The sequence below is a fragment of the Triticum aestivum genome, chromosome 1D, assembly GCF_018294505.1.
Source record: "Triticum aestivum cultivar Chinese Spring chromosome 1D, IWGSC CS RefSeq v2.1, whole genome shotgun sequence".
Taxonomy (NCBI): Eukaryota; Viridiplantae; Streptophyta; class Magnoliopsida; order Poales; family Poaceae; genus Triticum; species Triticum aestivum.
Window position 1 is genome coordinate 166,642,568 of NC_057796.1, and position 20,081 is coordinate 166,662,648.

The following is a 20,081-nucleotide window of genomic DNA, read 5'->3' on the forward strand; positions in this document are numbered from 1 at the left end:
GTATCTCAACGTTTTGCCGGCAATCGACGGTGCCCTGGTGTTTGAAATTCATTCCCATTTCTTGCATGGGACCTAAGCATGCACTCAAGGACACATAATTGATTTTTTAACCAATTTATATGCACTGGAGCTAGTCCATGTAGTTCAAATTTGAATTACGCATATAAATGCATTGAAAACTCAGTTAGTGCATAAAAATGTCCAAAGGAACCCCGAAAAATCACGAAAGTTGACACAACTCTCCTTTTGTTCTTTGTTTACACGAGAATTTTTTTGAAAGCAATAAGAGGCAATGGATATCGTTTCGTCCCCAAAGATGGGACGTTCCCTACCGAAACCATCATGCTTGTTGTGACAAGCTCTGGTTTGTGAGAAGCATATACCCAAACCTACCCCAATGGGACAAAAAATTTACCACGGTATGTTGATGCCGCTCCATGATAGCACGCCAAGTTTCATGAATTTCAGACGAGTTTTTGATTTACTAGAATTTAAAAACCAGGTATCTCAATGTTTTGCCGGTAATCAACGGTGCCCTGGTGTTTGAAATTCGTTCCCATTTTTTGCATGGGACCTAGGCATGCACCCGAGGACACAGATTTGATTTTTCAACCAATTTACATGCACTAGAGCATGTCCATGTAGTTCAAATTTGAATTATGCACATAACTACATTGAATGCTCAGTTAATCCATAAAAATGTCCAAACGAAGCCCGAATAATCACAAAAATTGACACAACACTCCTGTTGTTCTATGTTGACACGAGAAATTTATTTAAAGCAATAAGAGGCAATGGATATCATTTCGTCCCCAAAGATGGGGCGTTCCCTACCGAAACCATCGTGCTTGTTGTGACAAGCTCTGGTTTGTGAGAAGCATATACCCAAACCTGCCGCAAAGGGGACAAAAAATTTACCACGACATGTTGATGCCGCTCCATGATAGCATGCCAAGTTTCATGAATTTCAGACGAGTTTTGGATTTACTAGAATTTAAAAACCAGGTATCTCAATGTTTTGCCGGTAATCAACGGTGCCCTGGTGTTTGAAATTCATTCCCATTTCTTTCATGGGACCTAAGCATGCACCCAAGGACACAGATTTGATTTATTCAACCAATTTATATGCATTGGAGCATGTCCATGTAGTTCAAATTTTAATTATGAACATAAATGTATTGAAAACTCAGTTAATGCATAAAATGTCCAAATGAACCCCGAAAAATCACAAAAATTGATACAACACTCCTGTTATTCTATGTTGACACGAGAAATTTTTTGAAAGCAATAAGAGGCAATGGATATCGTTTCGTCCCCAAAGGTGGGACGTTCCCTATCGAAACCATCATCCTTGTTGTGACAAGCTCTGGTTTGTGAGAAGCATATACCCAAACCTGCCCCAAATGGGACAAAATTTTTACCACGGCATATTGATGCCGCTCCATGATAGCATGCCAAGTTTCATGAATTTCAGACGAGTTTTGGATTTATTAGAATTTAAAAACCAGGTATCTCAATGTTTTGCCGGCAATCAGCGGCGCCCTGGTGTGTGAAATTCATTCCCATTTCTTGCACGGGACCTAAGCATGCACCCAAGGACAGATATTCGATTTTTCAACCAATATATATTCACTGGAGCATGTGCATGTAGTTCAAATTTGAATTATGCACATAAATGCATTGAAAACTCAGCTAATGCACAAAAATGTCCAAACGAACCCTGAATAATCACAAAAATTGACACAACACTCTTGTTGTTCTTTGTTGACACGAGAAAAAATTTGAAAGCAATAAGAGGCAATGGATATCGTTTCGTCCCCAAAGGTGGGACAATCCCTACCGAAACCATCATGCTTGTTGTGACAAGCTCTGGTTTGTGAGAAGCATATACCCAAACCTGCCCGAAATGGGACAATTTTTTTACCACAAGAGGTTGATGCCGCTCCATGATAGCATGCCAAGTTCCATGAATTTCAGATGAGTTTTGGATTTACTAGAATTTAAAATCTAGGTATCTCAACGTTTTGCCGGCAATCAACGGTGCCCTGGTGTTTGAAATTCATTCCCATTTCTTGCATGGGACCTAAGCATGCACCCAAGGACACAAAATTGATTTTTCAACCAATTTATATGCACTGGAGCTTGTCTATGTAGTTCAAATTTGAATTATGCATATAAATGCATTGAAAACTCAGTTAGTGTATAAAAATGTCTAAACGAACTCCTGTTGTTCTTTGTTGACACGAGATATTTTTTTAAAGCAATAAGAGGCAATGGATATCGTTTCAACCCCAAAGGTGGGATGTTCCCTACCGAAACCATCATGCTTGTTGTGACAAGCTCTGGTTTGTGAGAAGCATATACCGAAACCTACCCCAAACTAGTAGAATGCCCGTGCGTTGCTACGGGTGCGGACGCAAGAGAAACATAGATGAACACAATAGCATAAGTTGTGGTCATCTTTTATCTTCTCCAACAAAATGTAGTCCCTCGGCTTTTCTATATACAACTAATGTACTTTTATATACATACCAAAATGGTGGGATGACAGCTTGTAAGTCATGAAATCCACCAAAAAAATGAAAAAACAAAGGAAGAAAAAAGTTTAGAAAGTTGAACCATCTCAATACATCGGCAGAAATATAAAGGAGAAAATTCAATAGTCGGTACAAAAGAATAGGTCTCAACATAACATAAACTATGCATATCCAAATTGCTAGGTAGATCCTCTGCTAGACTACTCCTGCAAGGACGTCCAGCTTGCTGCACCCCTTACTTCTAAACACATGAAGAACTCAACATGTATGTGTTGAATGAAAAGATTCTCATGAAAAGTTAAAATATTTGATCAAGGTTTACCTTTAACTACATCCTTCTTAAATGTCATTCTTTGCATATAATCTTCACTCTAGCAACATTGTATCATGTAGAGATCACATTTTTCATGACATACACCCCACACAATAGAAAATCTATATCAGAGTAGAAATTATAGGTAGCCTTGATGAGAATATACTAATGGTCAGATCGGGCATCACCTTCATCACACTTCCAGCCTTTACCATCATTCCCCATATTGTACATCATCTCATGTGCTTCTCCTCTCAGATCTCCATTCGAACCTTCCATGCAATGCAGCCATAACCACACGCAGCATAACCCTTTGACGGGTCCATAGACGTTGGTTACACTGCAAGAAAATAATGCTACATTTCGGAATTCCACATAAGTACTAAAAAGTTAGCTAGGCAGAATGAAAGTTTTCTAGGCTTTTAATCCTTGCATCATGCAACTATTGTCTTTCTATCATATGGCCTAGACAGCATTTAGGACACACACTCAGATATACGATGTTACTGCAGTCCCAAGATCTAGTTTACTCACTTGTGGAGTGATATGAAACAGGTAGTGTTGGTTTATATGGAAGATAATTCCTTAATGATGTATATGCTATGGTGTGTGAATTATTTGCAGAATGAAATTCTTTCTAGACAAAGATTGTTGTAACTTTCTCAGAGAAAAATAATAATTATTTGCATAATGAAATTCTTTCCAGACACAGACCGTCGAGCACATGGAGATGGATGCCTCTTACCTCGCAGGGTAGCACCTCTCCCAGGAGATTCCCAAACGAAGAAATCCCCCGCGCCACAGGCGCGACGTCGGCCAACATCAAACACCTCGCCGTGTGTATGCGAAATTCGGATAGCAGCAACAATATCAAAATTCAGCTAGCAGTAGGAGAGCAGTGGTGCAATACCACATCATCACTATATCTCTCGTTCTCCTTTCCACACCCGGTCGAGCCCGTTGCTTTCTTATCTGCCTCCATTTTCTCCCCGACGACCCCACCGGTGATGATCCCACCACCCCTGCTTCTTTCTCATCGTCGATTACCACAACTATCATATGGTGTCGCAGCGTGCACCGTTGCTGCAGAGCGTCACCGGACGGGCACTGAGTGGCTGATAACAACAATGTGCTACAATATATTTATGCTGGTTACCTACACAAGTTTGAGACCTTATAAAGTACAATCACCTTAGTACTATAATTTAAGCAGGATTAAAGGATGAGTATAAGAAATTGTAGCTGGATCAGTGGTAGTACAAGAATCACAAAAACAAGTCTACATGGATGAAAATTGTGATATAAGTAGCTTACCATGTTCCCGAGGCCCAACATTATGTTGTCATCAGAAGTGCTTCCTGGAACAATCCTCGAGGCCAACAAATTCCTAGGGACAATATGCCTCACCTGCAGATCTATCTTCTTACTTATCAGCTGCAACCCAGGCAAGATGAACTCGTTTTCTTTTGTGACCTTAACATTTTCTCTGAAACATATATCTGTCAAGAAGACCCAAAAAATATAGAAAAATAGGAGCATGAGAAGCAACACAGGCATCTTTCCGTTGGGCAGCCTCACATGACTCACAGTTAATATGCATATCAGAATGTAGAATTCCCAAAAGTGCATTACCTAGAAATCACAACACTTCAAAAAAATTTATCACAACACGTTAGATCATCTATTGTTTGTATAAACTCCCAAAACATAGATGCATGTATAACCAGGCCAAAAATACAAATACCATGCATGGTTGCCCGGAACTCACCATGCCCACGCTAGTACTCCTGGCCGTCTCATGCATTCTACTACTGCTAGTGCATAGCATAACGCGAACCAGAAAACCTACCGCGCACCGCCTCCCACCGTCCCCGCGGGGTCTCCCAATCATCGGCAACCTCCACCAGCTCGGCGCGCTCCCGCACCGCACCTCGCACGGGCCCATCATGCTGCTCCGCCTCTGTCGCGTGCTCAACCTGGTCGTCTTGTCCGCGAACGCGGCGCATGAGGTGTTGCAGCTGCAGGACCACGCCTTCGCCAGCTGGCCCGCGCTCGCCATCCCATGGCGGCTCCTCTACGGCTGCACGGACATCGCCTTCACTTCCCATGGCGCCTACTGGCGCGGCGTGTGCAAGATCGCCGTGCCCCCACCTGCTGATCCCGCCAGGGTGCGCGCCTACCGCGGTGTGCGCGAGGAGGAGGTGGCCGAGCTTGTCCGGAAGGTGGAGCAGCAGGCACATGAAGGCGGCGACGTGGTGCGGCTAAGTGAGCTCTTAAGTGGCTTCGCCAAGGACGTGAACGGGTGGATCGTGCTCGGGGTGCGCACCTCGGGCAGGGCCAGCTGGCGCGCCAAGGTGGACGCGCTGCTCGAGGAGTCAATTGTGCTCCTCGGGTAGTTCCACGTCGGTGACAACTTGCCATCACTGGCATGGGTGGCCACCGTGGTCAGGAAGGACGCCAAGGTTAGCATGGCATTCAAGAGGATTGATCGCATCCTCGTGGAGATCCTCGAGCCCCGGCCACCCCGCTCCCTCCACAAAGATCCGCCGCCCCACTTGTTGGGAGGAGAAGGCAGTGACCAACAACGCCCAATCAACGAAATCCTGCCCTAGCCCAGGCATCTACGTGGCCTTCCCCACCATCTTGTAGTCCCGTGTGTGGCATCTCACTGTGGTGGAAGGAGATGGCGCCGGGCGAGGGGATCCCTCCCAAAATGAGGTGAGGGGAGGCATGTGCGGTCCCGACGTGAGGGGACACCACCGGCGATAGGATTAGGAAGGGCGGGTGATCTCCGTTGGGGTAAGAGGGTTGCGTTGGCCGGTCGAGGTGACGGAGAGGCGGCGGTACAGGCCGGTGACGTAGAGGGATGGCGGCAATCTGGCACGTGGCAGGGAATCTGGGACACCCCTATGGGTGGTGGCGTGCCGCAGCGGCCATGGAGGAACCCTAACGGTGCTAGCGTGGTGATTCTCATGGGAGAAAGACGAGCGTTAGTTTCAGTTTCGTTGGCCGGTTTTTTCCTCTTTCGCTGTTATTTCCGGTTGCCTGGGTTTTAAGAGGGAGAGAAAATCAGTGGGGCGAAGAGGTGGGAGGGGGGCAAACGAACGAAGGAAGGGGCTAGCTGACGGACGAATGAACGACGTACGAACTGGGCAATTAGGAGTAGAGAAATGGGACAAAAAAATTACCACGGCATGTTGATGCCGCTCCATAATAGCATTCCAAGTTTCATGAATTTTAGACGAGTTTTGGATTTACTAGAATTTAAAAACCAGGTATCTCAATGTTTTGCCGGCAATCAACGGTGCCCAGGTGTTTGAAATTCATTCCCATTTCTTGCATGGGACCTAAGCATGCACCCAAGGACACAGATTTAATTTTCCAACCAATTTATATGCACTGGAGCATGTGCACGTAGTTCAGATGTGAATTATGCACATAAATGTAATGAAAACTCAGTTAATGCATAAAAATGTCCAAACGAAGCCCGAAAAATCACAAAAATTGACACAACACTCCTATTGTTCTATGTTGACATGAGAAATATTTTGAAAGCAATAAGAGGCAATGGATATCATTTCGTCCCCAAAGGTGGGACGTTCCCTACCGAAACCACCATGCTTGTTGTGACAAGCTCTGGTTTGTGAGAAGCATATACATAAACCTGCCGCAAATGGGACAAAAAATTACCACGGCATGTTGATACCGCTCCATGATAGCATGCCAAGTTTTACGAATTTTAGACGAGTTTAAGATTTACTAGAATTTAAAAACCAGGTATCTCAACGTTTTGCCGGTAATCAACGGTGCCCTGGTATTTGAAATTCGTTCCCATTTCTTGCATGGGACCTAAGCATGCACCCAAGGACACATATTTGATTTTGCAACCAATTTACATGCACTGGAGCATGTCGATGTAGTTCAAATTTGAATTATGCACATAACTGCATTGAAAACTCAGTTAATCCATAAAAATGTCCAAACGAACCCCGAATAATCACAAAAATTGACACAACACCCTTGTTGTTCTATGTTGACACGAGAAAAAATTTGAAAGCAATAAGAGGCAATGGATATCGTTTCGTCCCCAAACGTGGTACGTTCCCTACCGAAACCATCATGCTTGTTGTAACAAGCTCTCGTTTGTGAGAAGCATATACCCAAACCTGCCCCAAATGGGACAAATTTTTTACCACGACATGTTGATGCCGCTCCATGATAGCATGCCAAGTTTCATAAATTTCATATGAGTTTTGGATTTACTAGAATTTAAAATCCAGGTATCTCATTGTTTTGCCGGCAATCAACGGTGCCCTGGTGTTTGAAATTCATTCCCATTTCTTGCATGGGACCTAAGCATGCACCCAAGGACACAGAATTGATTTTTCAACCAATTTATATGCACTGGAGCTTGTCCATGTAGTTCAAATTTGAATTATGCATATAAATGCATTGAAAACTCAGTTAGTGCATAAAAATGTCCAAACGAACCCTGAAAAATCACAAAAATTGACACAACACTCGTGTTGTTCTTTGTTGGCACGAGATATTTTTTGAATACAATAAGTGGCAATGGATATCGTTTCGTCCCCAAAGGTGGGACGTTCCCTACTGAAACCATCATGCTTGTAGTGCCAAGCTCTGGTTTGTGAGAAGCATATACCGAAACCTTCCCCAAATGGGACAAAAAAATTACCAAGCTATGTTGATGCCGCTCCATGATAGCATGCCAAGTTTCATGAATTTTAGACGATTTTTGGATTTACTACTCCCTCCGTCCCATAATATAAGAACGTTTTTCAATCTAAAACAGCTTGAAAAACGTTCTTATATTATGGGACGGAGGGAGTAGAATTTAAAAACCAGGTATCTCAACCTTTTGCCGGCAATCAATGGTGCCCTGGTGTTTGAAATTCATTCCCATTTCATGCATGGGACCTAAGCACGCACCCAAGGACACAGATGAGATTTTACAACCAATTTATATGCACTGGAGCATGTGCATGTAGTTCAAATTTGAATTATGCACATAAATGTATTGAAAACTCAGTTAATGCATAAAAATGTCCAAACGAAGCCCGAAAAATCACAAAAATTGACACAACACTCCTGTTGTTCTATGTTGACACGAGAATTTTTTTGAAAGAAATAAGAGGCAATGGATATCATTTCGTCCCCAAAGGTGGGACGTTCCCTACCGAAACCATCATGCTTGTTGTGCCAAGCTCTGGTTTGTGAGAAGCATATACATAAACCTGCCGCAACTGGAGCAAAAAAATTACCACGACACGTTGATACCGCTCCATGATAGCATGCCAAGTTTCATGAATTTTAGACGAGTTTTGGATTTACTGGAATTTAAAAACCAGGTATCTCAATGTTTTGCCGGTAATCAACGGTGCCCTAGTGTTTGAAATTCGTTCCCATTTCTTGCATGGGACCTAAGCATGCACCCAAGGACACAGATTCGATTTTGCAACCAATTTATATGCACTGCAGCATGTGCATGTAGTTCAAATTTGAATTATGTACAAAAATTTATTGAAAAACTCAGTTAATCCATAAAAATGTCCAAACGAAGCCCGAATAATCACAAAAATTGACACAACACTCCTGTTGTTCTATGTTGACACGAGAAATTTTTTGAAAGCAATAAGAGGCAATGGATATCATTTCGTCCCCAAAGGTGGGACGTTCCCTACCGAAACCATCATGCTTGTTGTGACAAGCTCTTGTTTGTGAGAAGCATATACATAAACCTGCCGCAAATGGGACACAAAAATTACCACGGCATGTTGATACCGCTCCATGATAGCATGCCAAGTTTCATGAATTTTAGACGAGTTTTGGATTTACTAGAATTTAAAACCAGGTATCTCAATGTTTTGCCGGTAATCAACGGTACCCTGTTGTTTGCAATTCGTTCCCATTTCTTGCATGGGACCCAAGCATGCACCAAAGGACACAGATTTGATTTTTCAACCAATTTACATGCAGTGGAGAATGTCCATGTAGTTCAAATTTGAATTATGCACACAACTGCATTGAAAACTCAGTTAATCCATAAAAATGTCCAAACGAACCCCGAATAATCACAAAAATTGACACAACACTCCTGTTGTTCTATGTTGACACGAGAAAAAATTTGAAAGCAATAAGAGGCAATGGATATTGTTTCGTCCCCAAAGGTGGGACGTTCCCTACCGAAACCATCATGCTTGTTGTAACAAGCTCTGGTTTGTGAGACGCATATACCCAAACCAGCGCCAAATGGGATTTTTTTTACCACGACATATTGATGCCGCTCCATGATAGGATGCCAAGTTTGATGAATTTCATATGAGTTTTGGATTTACTAGAATTTAAAATACAGGTATCTCAACGTTTTGCCGGCAATCAACGGTGCCCTGGTGTTTGAAATTCATCCCATTTCCTGCATGGGACCTAAGCATGCACCCAAGGACACAAAATTGATTTTTCAACCAATTTATATGCACTGGAGCTTGCCCATGTAGTTCAAATTGGAATTATGCATATAAATGCATTGAAAACTCAGTAAATGCATAAAAATCTCCAAACGAAGCCCGAAAAATCACAAAAATTGACACAACACTCCTGTTGTTCTATGTTGACACGAGATTTTTTTTGAAAGTAATAAGAGGCAATGGATATCATTTCGTCCCCAAAGGTGGGACGTTCCCTACCGAAACCATCATGCTTGTTGTGACAAGCTCTGGTTTGTGAGAAGCATATACATAAAACTGCCGCAAATGGGACAAAAAATTACCAAGGCATGTGTGATACCGCTCCATGATAGCATGCCAAGTTTCATGAATTTTAGACGAGTTTTGGATTTACTAGACTTTAAAAACCAGGTATCTCAACGTTTTGCCGGTAATCAACGGTGCCCTGGTGTTTGAAATTTGTTCCTATTTCTTGCATGGGACCTTAGCATGCACCCAAGGACACAGATTTGATATTGCAACCAATTTACATGCACTGGAGCATGTCCATGTAGTTCAAATTTGAATTATGCACATAACTGCGTTGAAAACTCAGTTAATCCATAAAAATGTCCAAACGAACCCCGAATAATCACAGAAATTGACACAACACTCTTGTTGTTCTATGTTGACACGAGAAAAATTTTGAAAGCAATAAGAGGCAATGGATATCGTTTCGTACACAAAGGTGGGACATTCCCTACCGAAACCATCATGCTTATTGTGACAAGCTCTGGTTTGTGACAAGCATATACCCAAACCTGCCCCAAATGGGACAAATTTTTTACCACGACATGTTGATGCCGCTCCATGATAGCATGCCAAGTTTCATGAATTTCAGATGAGTTTTGGATATACTAGAATTTAAAATCCACGTATATCAACGTTTTGCCGGCAATCAACGGTGCCCTGGTGTTTGAAATTCATACCCATTTCTTGCATGTGACCTAAGCATGCACCCAAGGACAAAGATTTGATTTTCCAACCAATTAGTATGCACTGGAGCATGTGCATGTAGTTCAAATTTGAATTATGCACATAAATGTATTGAAAACTCAGTTAATGCATAAAAATGTCCAAACGAAGCCCGAAAAGTCACAAAAATTGACACAAAACTCCTGTTGTACACGAGAAATTTTTTGAAAGCAATAAGAGGCAATGGATATCATTTCGTCCCCAAAGGTGGGACGTTCCCTATCGAAACCATCATGCTTGTTGTGAGAAGCTCTTGTTTGTGAGAAGCATATACATAAACCTGCCGCAAATGGGACAAAAAATTACCACGACATGTTCATACCGCTCCATGATAGCATGCCAAGTTTCATGAATTTTAGATGAGTTTTGGATTTACTAGAATTTAAAAACGAGGTATCTCAACGTTTTGCCGGTAATCAACGGTGCCCTGGTGTTTGAAATTCGTTCCCATTTCTTGCATGGGACCTAGGCATGCACCCAAGGAAACAAAATTGATTTTTCAACCAATTTATATGCACTGGAGCATGTCCATGTAGTTCAAATTTGAATTAAGCACATAACTGCATTGAAAACTCAGTTAATCCATAAAAATGTCCAAACGAACCCCGAATAGTCACAAAAATTGACATAACACTCTTCTTGTTCTATGTTGACACGAGAAAAAATTTGAAAGCAACAAGAGGCAATGGATATCGTTTCGTTCCCAAAGGTGGGACGTTCCCTACCGAAACCATCATGCTTGTTGTGACAAGCTTTGGTTTGTGAGAAGCATATACCCAAACCTGCCCCAAATGGGACAAATTTTTTACCACAACATGTTGATGACGCTCCATGATAGCATGCCAAGTTTCATGAAGTTCACATGAGTTTTGGATTTACTAGAATTTAAAATCCAGGTATCTCAACGTTTTGCCGGCAATCAACGGTGCCCTGGTGTTTGAAATGCATTCCCATTTCATGCATGGGACCTAAGCATGCACCCAAGGACACATAATTGATTTTTCAACCAATTTATATGCACTGGAGCTTGCCCATGTAGTTCAAATTTGAAATATGCATATAAATGCATTGAAAACTCAGTTAGTGCATAAAAATGTCCAAACGAACCCCGAAAAATCACAAAAATTGACACAACACTCCTGTTGTTCTTTGTTGACACGAGATATTTTTTGAAAGCAATAAAAGGCAATGGATATCGTTTCGTCCCCAAAGGTTGGACGTTCCCTACCGAAACCATCATGCTTGTTGTGACAAGCTCTGGTTTGTGAGAAGCATATACCCAAACCTGCCGCAAATGGGACAAAAAATTTACCACGGCATGTCGATGCCGCTCCATGCTAGCATGCCAAGTTTCATGAATTTCAGACGAGTTTGGCTATACTAGAATTTAAACCAGGTATCTCAACGTTTTTCCGGTAATCAACGGTGCCTTGGTGTTTGAAATTCATTCCCATTTCTTTCATGGTACCTAAGCATGCACCCAAGGACACATATTTAATTTTTTCAACCAATTTATATGCATTGCAGCATGTCCATGTAGTTCAAATTTTAATTATGCACATAAATGTATTGAAAACTCAGCTAATGCATAAAAATGTTCAAATGAACCCCGAAAAATCACAAAAATTGACACAACACTCCTATTGTTCTATGTTGACACGAGAAAATTTTTGAAAGCAGTAAGAGAATCGTCCCCAAAGGTGGGACGTTCCCTACCAAAACCATCATGCTTGTTCTGACAAGCTCTCGTTTGTGAGAAGCATATACCCAAACCTGCCCCAAATGGGATAAAATTTTTACCACGGCATATTGATGCCACTCCATCATAGCATGCCAAGTTTCATGAATTTCAGATGAGTTTTGGATTTACTAGAATTTAAAAACCAGGTATTTCAATGTTTTTCTGGTAATCAACGGTGCCCTAGTGTTTGAAATTCATTAGCATTTCTTGCACGGGTCCTAAGCATGCAACCAAGGACACATATTTGATTTTTTCAACCAATTTATATGCATTGGAGCATGTCCATGTAGTTCAAATTTTAATTATGCACATAAATGTATTGAAAACTCAGTTAATGCATAAAAATGTCCAAACGAAGCCCGAATAATAACAAAAATAGACACAACACTCTTGTTGTTCTATGTTCACACGAGAATTTTTTTTATGCAATAAGAGGCAATGGATATCATTTCGTCCCCAAAGATGGGATGTTCCCTACCAAAACCATTATGCTTGTTGTGACAAGCTCTGGTTTGTGAGAAGCATATACCCAAACCTGCCCCAAATGGGACAAAAAATTCGCCACGGCATGTTGATGCCGCTCCATGATAGCATGCCAAGTTTCATGAATTTTAGACGATTTTTGGATTTACTACTCCATCTGTCCCATAATATAAGAACGTTTTTCAATCTAAAACAGCTTGAAAAACGTTCTTATATTATGGGACGGAGGGAGTAGAATTTAAAAACCAGGTATCTCAACCTTTTGCCGGCAATCAATGGTGCCCTGGTGTTTGAAATTCATTCCCATTTCTTGCATGGGACCTAATCATGCACCCAAGGGCACAGATGAGATTTTACAACCAATTTATATGCAATGCAGCATGTGCATGTAGTTCAAATTTGAATTATGCACATAAATGTATTGAAAACTCAGTTAATGCATAAAAATGTCCAAACGAAGCCCGAAAAATCACAAAAATTGACACAACACTCCTGTTGTTCTATGTTGACACGAGAATTTTTTTGAAAGAAATAAGAGGCAATGGATATCATTTTGTCCCCAAAGGTGGGATGTTCCCTACCGAAACCATCATGCTTGTTGTGCCAAGCTCTGGTTTGTGAGAAGCATATACATAAACCTGCCGCAAATGGAGCAAAAAAATTACCATGGCACGTTGACACCGCTCCATGATAGCATGCCAAGTTTCATGAATTTTAGATGAGCATTCGATTTACTAGAATTTAAAAACCAGGTATCTCAACGTTTTGCCGGTAATCAACGGTGCCCTAGTGTTTGAAATTCGTTCCCATTTCTTGCATGGGACCTAAGCATGTAGCCAAGGACACAGATTTGATTTTGCAACCAATTTATATGCACTGGAGCATGTGCATGTAGTTCAAATTTGAATTATGCACATAAATGTATTGAAAATTCAGTTAATCCATAAAAATGTCCAAACGAAGCCCGAATAATCACGAAAATTGACACAACACTCCTGTTGTTCTATGTTGACACGAGAAATTTTTTGAAAGCAATAAGAGGCAATGGATATCATTTCGTCCCCAAAGGTGGGACGTTCCCTACCGAAACCATCATGCTTGTTGTGACAAGCTCTTGTTTGTGAGAAGCATATACATAAACCTGCCGCAAATGGGACACAAAAATTACCACGGCATGTTGATACCGCTCCATGATAGCATGCCAAGTTTCATGAATTTTAGACGAGTTTTGGATTTACTAGAATTTAAAACCAGGTATCTCAACATTTTTCCGGTAATCAACGGTGCCCTGGTGTTTGAAATTCGTTCCCATTTCTTGCATGGGACCTAAGCATGCACCAAAGGACACAGATTTGATTTTGCAACCAATTTACATGCAGTGGAGAATGTCCATGTAGTTCAAATTTGAATTATGCATACAACTGCATTGAAAAGTCAGTTAATCCATAAAAATGTCCAAACGAACCCCGAATAATCACAAAAATTGACACAACACTCCTGTCGTTCTATGTTGACAAGAGAAAAAATTTGAAAGCAATAAGAGGCGATGCATATTGTTTCGTCCCCAAAGGTGGGATGTTCCCTACCGAAACCATCATGCTTGTTGTAACAAGCTCTGGTTTGTGAGAAGCATATACCCAAACCTGCCCCAAATGGGACAAATTTTTTACCACGACATGTTGATGCCGCTCCATGATAGGATGCCAAGTTTCATGAATTTCATATGAGTTTTGGATTTACTAGAATTTAAAATCCAGGTATCTCAACGTTTTGCCGGCAATCAACGGTGCCCTGGTGTTTGAAATTCATTCCCATTTCTTGCATGGGACCTAAGCATGCACCCATGGACACAGAATTGATTTTTCAACCAATTTATATGCGCTGGAGCTTGCCCGTCTAGTTCAAATTTGAATTATGCATATAAATGCATTGAAAACTCAGTTAATGCATAAAAATCTCCAAACGAAGCCCGAAAAATCACAAAAATTGACACAACACTCCTGTTGTTCTATGTTGACATGAGAATTTTTTTGAAAGTAATAAGAGGCAATGGATATCATTTCGTCCCCAAAGGTGGGATGTTCCCTACCGAAACCATCATGCTTGTTGTGACAAACTCTGGTTTGTGAGAAGCATATACATAAAACTGCCGCAAATGGGACAAAAAAAATTACCAAGGCATGTTGATACCGCTCCATGATAGCATGCCAAGTTTCATGAATTTTAGACGAGTTTTGAATTTACTAGAATTTAAAAACCAGGAATCTCAACGTTTTGCCGGTAATCAACGATGCCCTGGTGTTTGAAATTTGTTCCCATTTCTTGCATGGGACCTAAGCATGCACCCAAGGACACAGATTTGATATTGCAACCAATTTACATGCACTGGAGCATGTCCATGTAGTTCAAATTTGAATTATGCACATAACTGCGTTGAAAACTCAGTTAATCCATAAAAATGTCCAAACGAACCCCGAATAATCATAGAAATTGACACAACACTCTTGTTGTTCTATGTTGACTCGAGAAAAAATTTGAAAGCAATAAGAGGCAATGGATATCGTTTCGTACCCAAAGGTGGGACATTCCCTACCGAAACCATCATGCTTGTTGTGACAAGCTGTGGTTTGTGACAAGCATATACCGAAACCTGCCCCAAATGGGACAAATTTTTTACCACGACATGTTGATGCCACTCCATGATAGCATGCCAAGTTTCATGAATTTCAGATGAGTTTTGGATATACTAGAATTTAAAATCCAGGTATATCAACGTTTTGCCGGCAATCAACGGTGCCCTGGTGTTTGAAATTCATACCCATTTCTTGCATGTGACCTAAGCATGCACCCAAGGACAAAGATTTGATTTTCCAACCAATTAGTATGCACTGGAGCATGTGCATGTAGTTCAAATTTGAATTATGCACATAAATGTAATGAAAACTCAGTTAATCCATAAAAATGTCCAAACGAAGCCCGAAAAATCACAAAAATTGACACAACACTCCTGTTGTACACGAGAAATGTTTTGAAAGCAAAAAGAGGCAATGGATATCATTTCGTCCCCAAAGGTGGGACGTTCCCTATCGAAACCATCATGCTTGTTGTGACAAGCTCTGGTTTTGAGAAGCATATACATAAACCTGCCGCAAATGGGACAAAAAATTACCACGACATGTTCATACCGCTCCATGATAGCATGCCAAGTTTCATGAATTTTAGATGAGTTTTGGATTTACTAGAATTTAAAAACGAGGTATCTCAACGTTTTGCCGGTAATCAACGGTGCCCTGGTGTTTGAAATTCGTTCCCATTTCTTGCATGGGACCTAGGCATGCACCCAAGGAAACAGAATTGATTTTTCAACCAATTTATATGCACTGGAGCATGTCCATGTAGTTCAAATTTGAATTATGCACATAACTGCATTGAAAACTCAGTTAATCCATAAAAATGTCCAAACGAACCACGAATAATCACAAAAATTGACATAACACTCTTGTTGTTCTATGTTGACACGAGAAATTTTTTGAAAGCAATAAGAGGCAATGGATATCGTTTCGTTCCCAAAGGTGGGACGTTCCCTACCGAAACCATCATGCTTGTTGTGACAAGCTCTCGATTGTGAGAAGCATATACCCAAACCTGCCCCAAATGGGACAATTTTTTTACCACGACATGCTGATGCCGCTCCATGATCGCATGCCAAGTTTCATGAAGTTCAGATGAGTTTTGGATTTAGTAGAATTTAAAATCCAGGTATCTCAACGTTTTGCCGGCAATCAACGGTGCCCTGGTGTTTGAAATGCATTCCCATTTCATGCATGGGACCTAAGCATGCACCCAAGGACACATAATTGATTTTTCAACCAATTTATATGCACTGGAGCTTGCCCATGTAGTTCAAATTTGAAATATGCATATAAATGCATTAAAAACTCAGTTAGTGCATAAAAATGTCCAAACGAACCCCAAAAATCACAAAAATTGACACAACACTCCTATTGTTCTTTGTTGACACGAGATATTTTTTGAAAGCAATAAAAGGCATTGGATATCATTTCGTCCCCAAAGGTTGGACGTTCCCTACCGAAACCATCATGCTTGTTGTGACAAGCTCTGGTTTGTGAGAAGCATATACCCAAACCTGCCGCAAACGGGACAAAAAATTTACCACGGCATGTCGATGCCGCTCCATGATAGCATGCGAAGTTTCATGAATTTCAGACGAGTTTGGCTTTACTAGAATTTAAAAACCAGGTATCTCAACGTTTTTCCGGTAATCAACGGTGCTTTGGTTTTGAAATTCATACCCATTTCTTTGATGGGACCTAAGCATGCACCCAAGGACACATATTTGATTTTTTTCAACCAATTTATATGCATTGGAGCATGTCCATGTAGTTCAAATTTTAGTTATGCACATAAATGTATGGAAAACTCAGTTAATGCATAAAAATGTTCAAATGAACCCCGAAAAATCACAAAAATTGACACAACACTCTTGTTGTTCTATGTTGACACAACGTTCCCTACCAAAACCATCATGCTTCTTCTGACAAGCTCTGGTTTGTGAGAAGCATATACCCAAAGCTGCCCCAAATGGGACAACAAATTTACCACGGCATATTGATGCCACTCCATCATAGCATGCCAAGTTTCATGAATTTCAGATGAGTTTTGGATTTACTAGAATTTAAAAACCAGGTATCTCAATGTTTTTCTGGTAATCAACGGTGCCCTGGTGTTTGAAATTCATTCCCATTTCTTGCACGGGACCTAAGCATGCACCCAAGGACACATATTTGATTTTTTCAACCAATTTATATGCATAGGAGCATGTCCATGTAGTTCAAATTTTAATTATGCACATAAATGTATTGAAAACTCAGTTAATGCGTAAAAATGTCTGAACGAAGCCCGAATAATCACAAAAATTGACACAACACTCTTGTTGTTCTATGTTGACACGAGAATTTTTTTAATGCAATAAGAGGCAATGGATATCATTTCGTCCCCAAAGATGGGACGTTCCCTACCGAAACCATCATGCTTGTTTTGACAAGCTCTGGTTTGTGAGAAGCATATAACCAAACCTGCCGCAAATGGGACAAAAAGTTACCACGGCATGTTGATGCCGCTCCATGATAGCATGCCAAGTTTCATGAATATCTGACGAGTTTTGGATTTACTAGAATTTAAAAACCAGGTATCAAAACGTTTTTCCGGTAATCAACGGTGTCCTGGTGTTTGAAATTCATCCCCATTTCTTTCATGGGACCTAAGCATGCACCTAGGGACACAGATTTGATTATTTCAACCAATCTATATGCATTGGTGCATGTCCACGTAGTTCTAATTTTAATTATGCACATAAATGTATTGAAAACTCAGTTAATGCATAAAAATGTCCAAATGAACCCCGAAAATCACAAAAATTGACACAACACTCCTGTTATTCTATGTTGACACGAGAAATTTTTTGAAAGCAGTATGAGGCAATGGATATCGTTTCGTCCCCTAAGGTGGGACGTCCCCTACCAAAACCATCATGCTTGTTGTGACAAGCTCTGGTTTGTGAGAAGCATATACCCAAACCTGCCGCAAATGGGACAAAAAATTTACCACGGCATGTTGATGCCGCTCCATGATAGCATGCCAAGTTTCATGTATTTCGGACGAGTTTTGGATTCACTAGAATTTAAAAACGAGGTATATCAATGTTTTGCTGGTAATCAAGGGTGCCCTGGTGTTTGTAATTTATTCCCATTTCTTGCACGGGACCTAAGCATGCACCCAAGGACACAGATATTATTTTTTCAACCAATTTATATGCATTGGAGCATGTCCATGTAGGTCAAATTTTAATTATGCACATAAATGTACTGAAAACTCAGTTAATGCATAAAACTGTCCAAACGAAGCCCGAATAATCACAAAAATTGACACAACACTCGTGTTGTTCTATGTTGACACGAGAATTTTTTTGAATGCAATAAGAGGCAATGGATATCATTTCGTCCCCAAAGATGGGACGTTCCCTACCGAAACCATCATGCTTGTTGTGACAAGCTCTGGTTTGTGAGAAGCATATACCCAAACCTGCCGCAAATGGGACAAAAAATTTACCACGGCATGTTGATCCCGCTCCATTATAGAATGCCAAGTTTCATGAATTTCAGACAAGTTTTGGATTTACTAGAATTTAAAAACCAGGTATGAAAATGTTTTTTCGGTAATCAACGGTGTCCTGGTGTTTGAAATTCATCCCCATTTCTTTCATGCCAACTAAGCATGCACCCAAGGACACAGATTTGATTTTTTTTCAAACAATTTATATTCATTGGAGCATGTCCATGTAGTTCAATTTCTAATTATGCACATAAATGTATTGAAAACTCAGTTAATGCATAAAAATTTCCAAATGAACCCCGAAAAATCACAAAAATTGACACAACACTCCTGTTATTCTATGTTGACACGAGAAAATTTTTGAAAGCAGTAAGAGGCAATGGATATCGTTTCGTCCCCAAAGGTGGGACGTTCCCTACCAAAACCATCATGCTTGTTGTGACAAGCTCTGGTTTGTGAGAAGCATATACCCAAACCTGCCCCAAATGGGACAAAAAATTTACCACGGCATATTGATGCCACTCCATCATAGCATGCCAAGTTTCATGAAATTCAGACGAGTTGTGGATTTACAAGAATTTAAAAACCAGCTATCTCAACGTTTTGCCGGCAATCAACTGTGCCCTGGTGTTTGTAATTCATTCCCATTTCTTGCACGGGACCTAAGCATGCATCCAAGGACAGAGATTTGATTTTTCAACCAATTTATATGCACTGGAGCATGTGCGTGTAGTTGAAATATGAATTATGCACATAAATGCATTGAAAACTCAGTTAATGCATAAAAATGTCCAAATGAACCCCGAATAATCACAAAAATTGACACAACACTCCTGTTGTTCTATGTTGACACGAGAATTTTTTTTAATGCTATAAGAGGCAATGGATATCATTTCGTCCCCAAAGATGGGACGTTCCCTACCAAAACCATCATGCTTGTTGTGACAAGCTCTGGTTTGTGAGAAGCATATACCCGAACCTGCCGCAAATGGGACAAAAAATTTACCACGGCATGTTGATTCCGCTCCATGATAGCATGCCAAGTTTCATGAATTTTAGACGAGTTTTGGATTTATTAGAATTTAAAAACCAGGTATCTCAACGTTGTTCTGGTAATCAACGGTGCCCTGGTGTTTGAAATTCATTCCCATTTCTTGCACGGGACCTAAGCATGCACCCAAGGACACATATTTGATTTTTTCAACCAATTTATATGCGTTGGAGCATGTCCATGTAGTTCAATTTTTAATTATGCACATAAATGTATTGAAAACTCAGTTAATGCATAAAAATGTCCAAACAAAGCCCGAATAATCACAAAAATTGACACAACACTCTTGTTGTTCTATGTTGACACGAGAATTGTTTTAATGCAATAAGAGGCAATGGATATCGTT

The 20,081-nt window shown here is 40.6% G+C and overlaps 1 protein-coding gene across 1 annotated transcript; it reads left to right on the forward strand.

Moving 5' to 3' along the window:
* Nucleotides 1–4,796: 4,796 nt before the first annotated feature.
* On the forward strand, nt 4,797–5,246 carry LOC123167029 (cytochrome P450 71A1-like). The gene has a single exon (XM_044584871.1). The coding sequence runs from the start codon at nt 4,797–4,799 to the stop codon at nt 5,244–5,246; it is 450 nt and encodes a 149-aa protein (XP_044440806.1).
* The last annotated feature ends 14,835 nt before the right edge of the window (nt 5,247–20,081 follow it).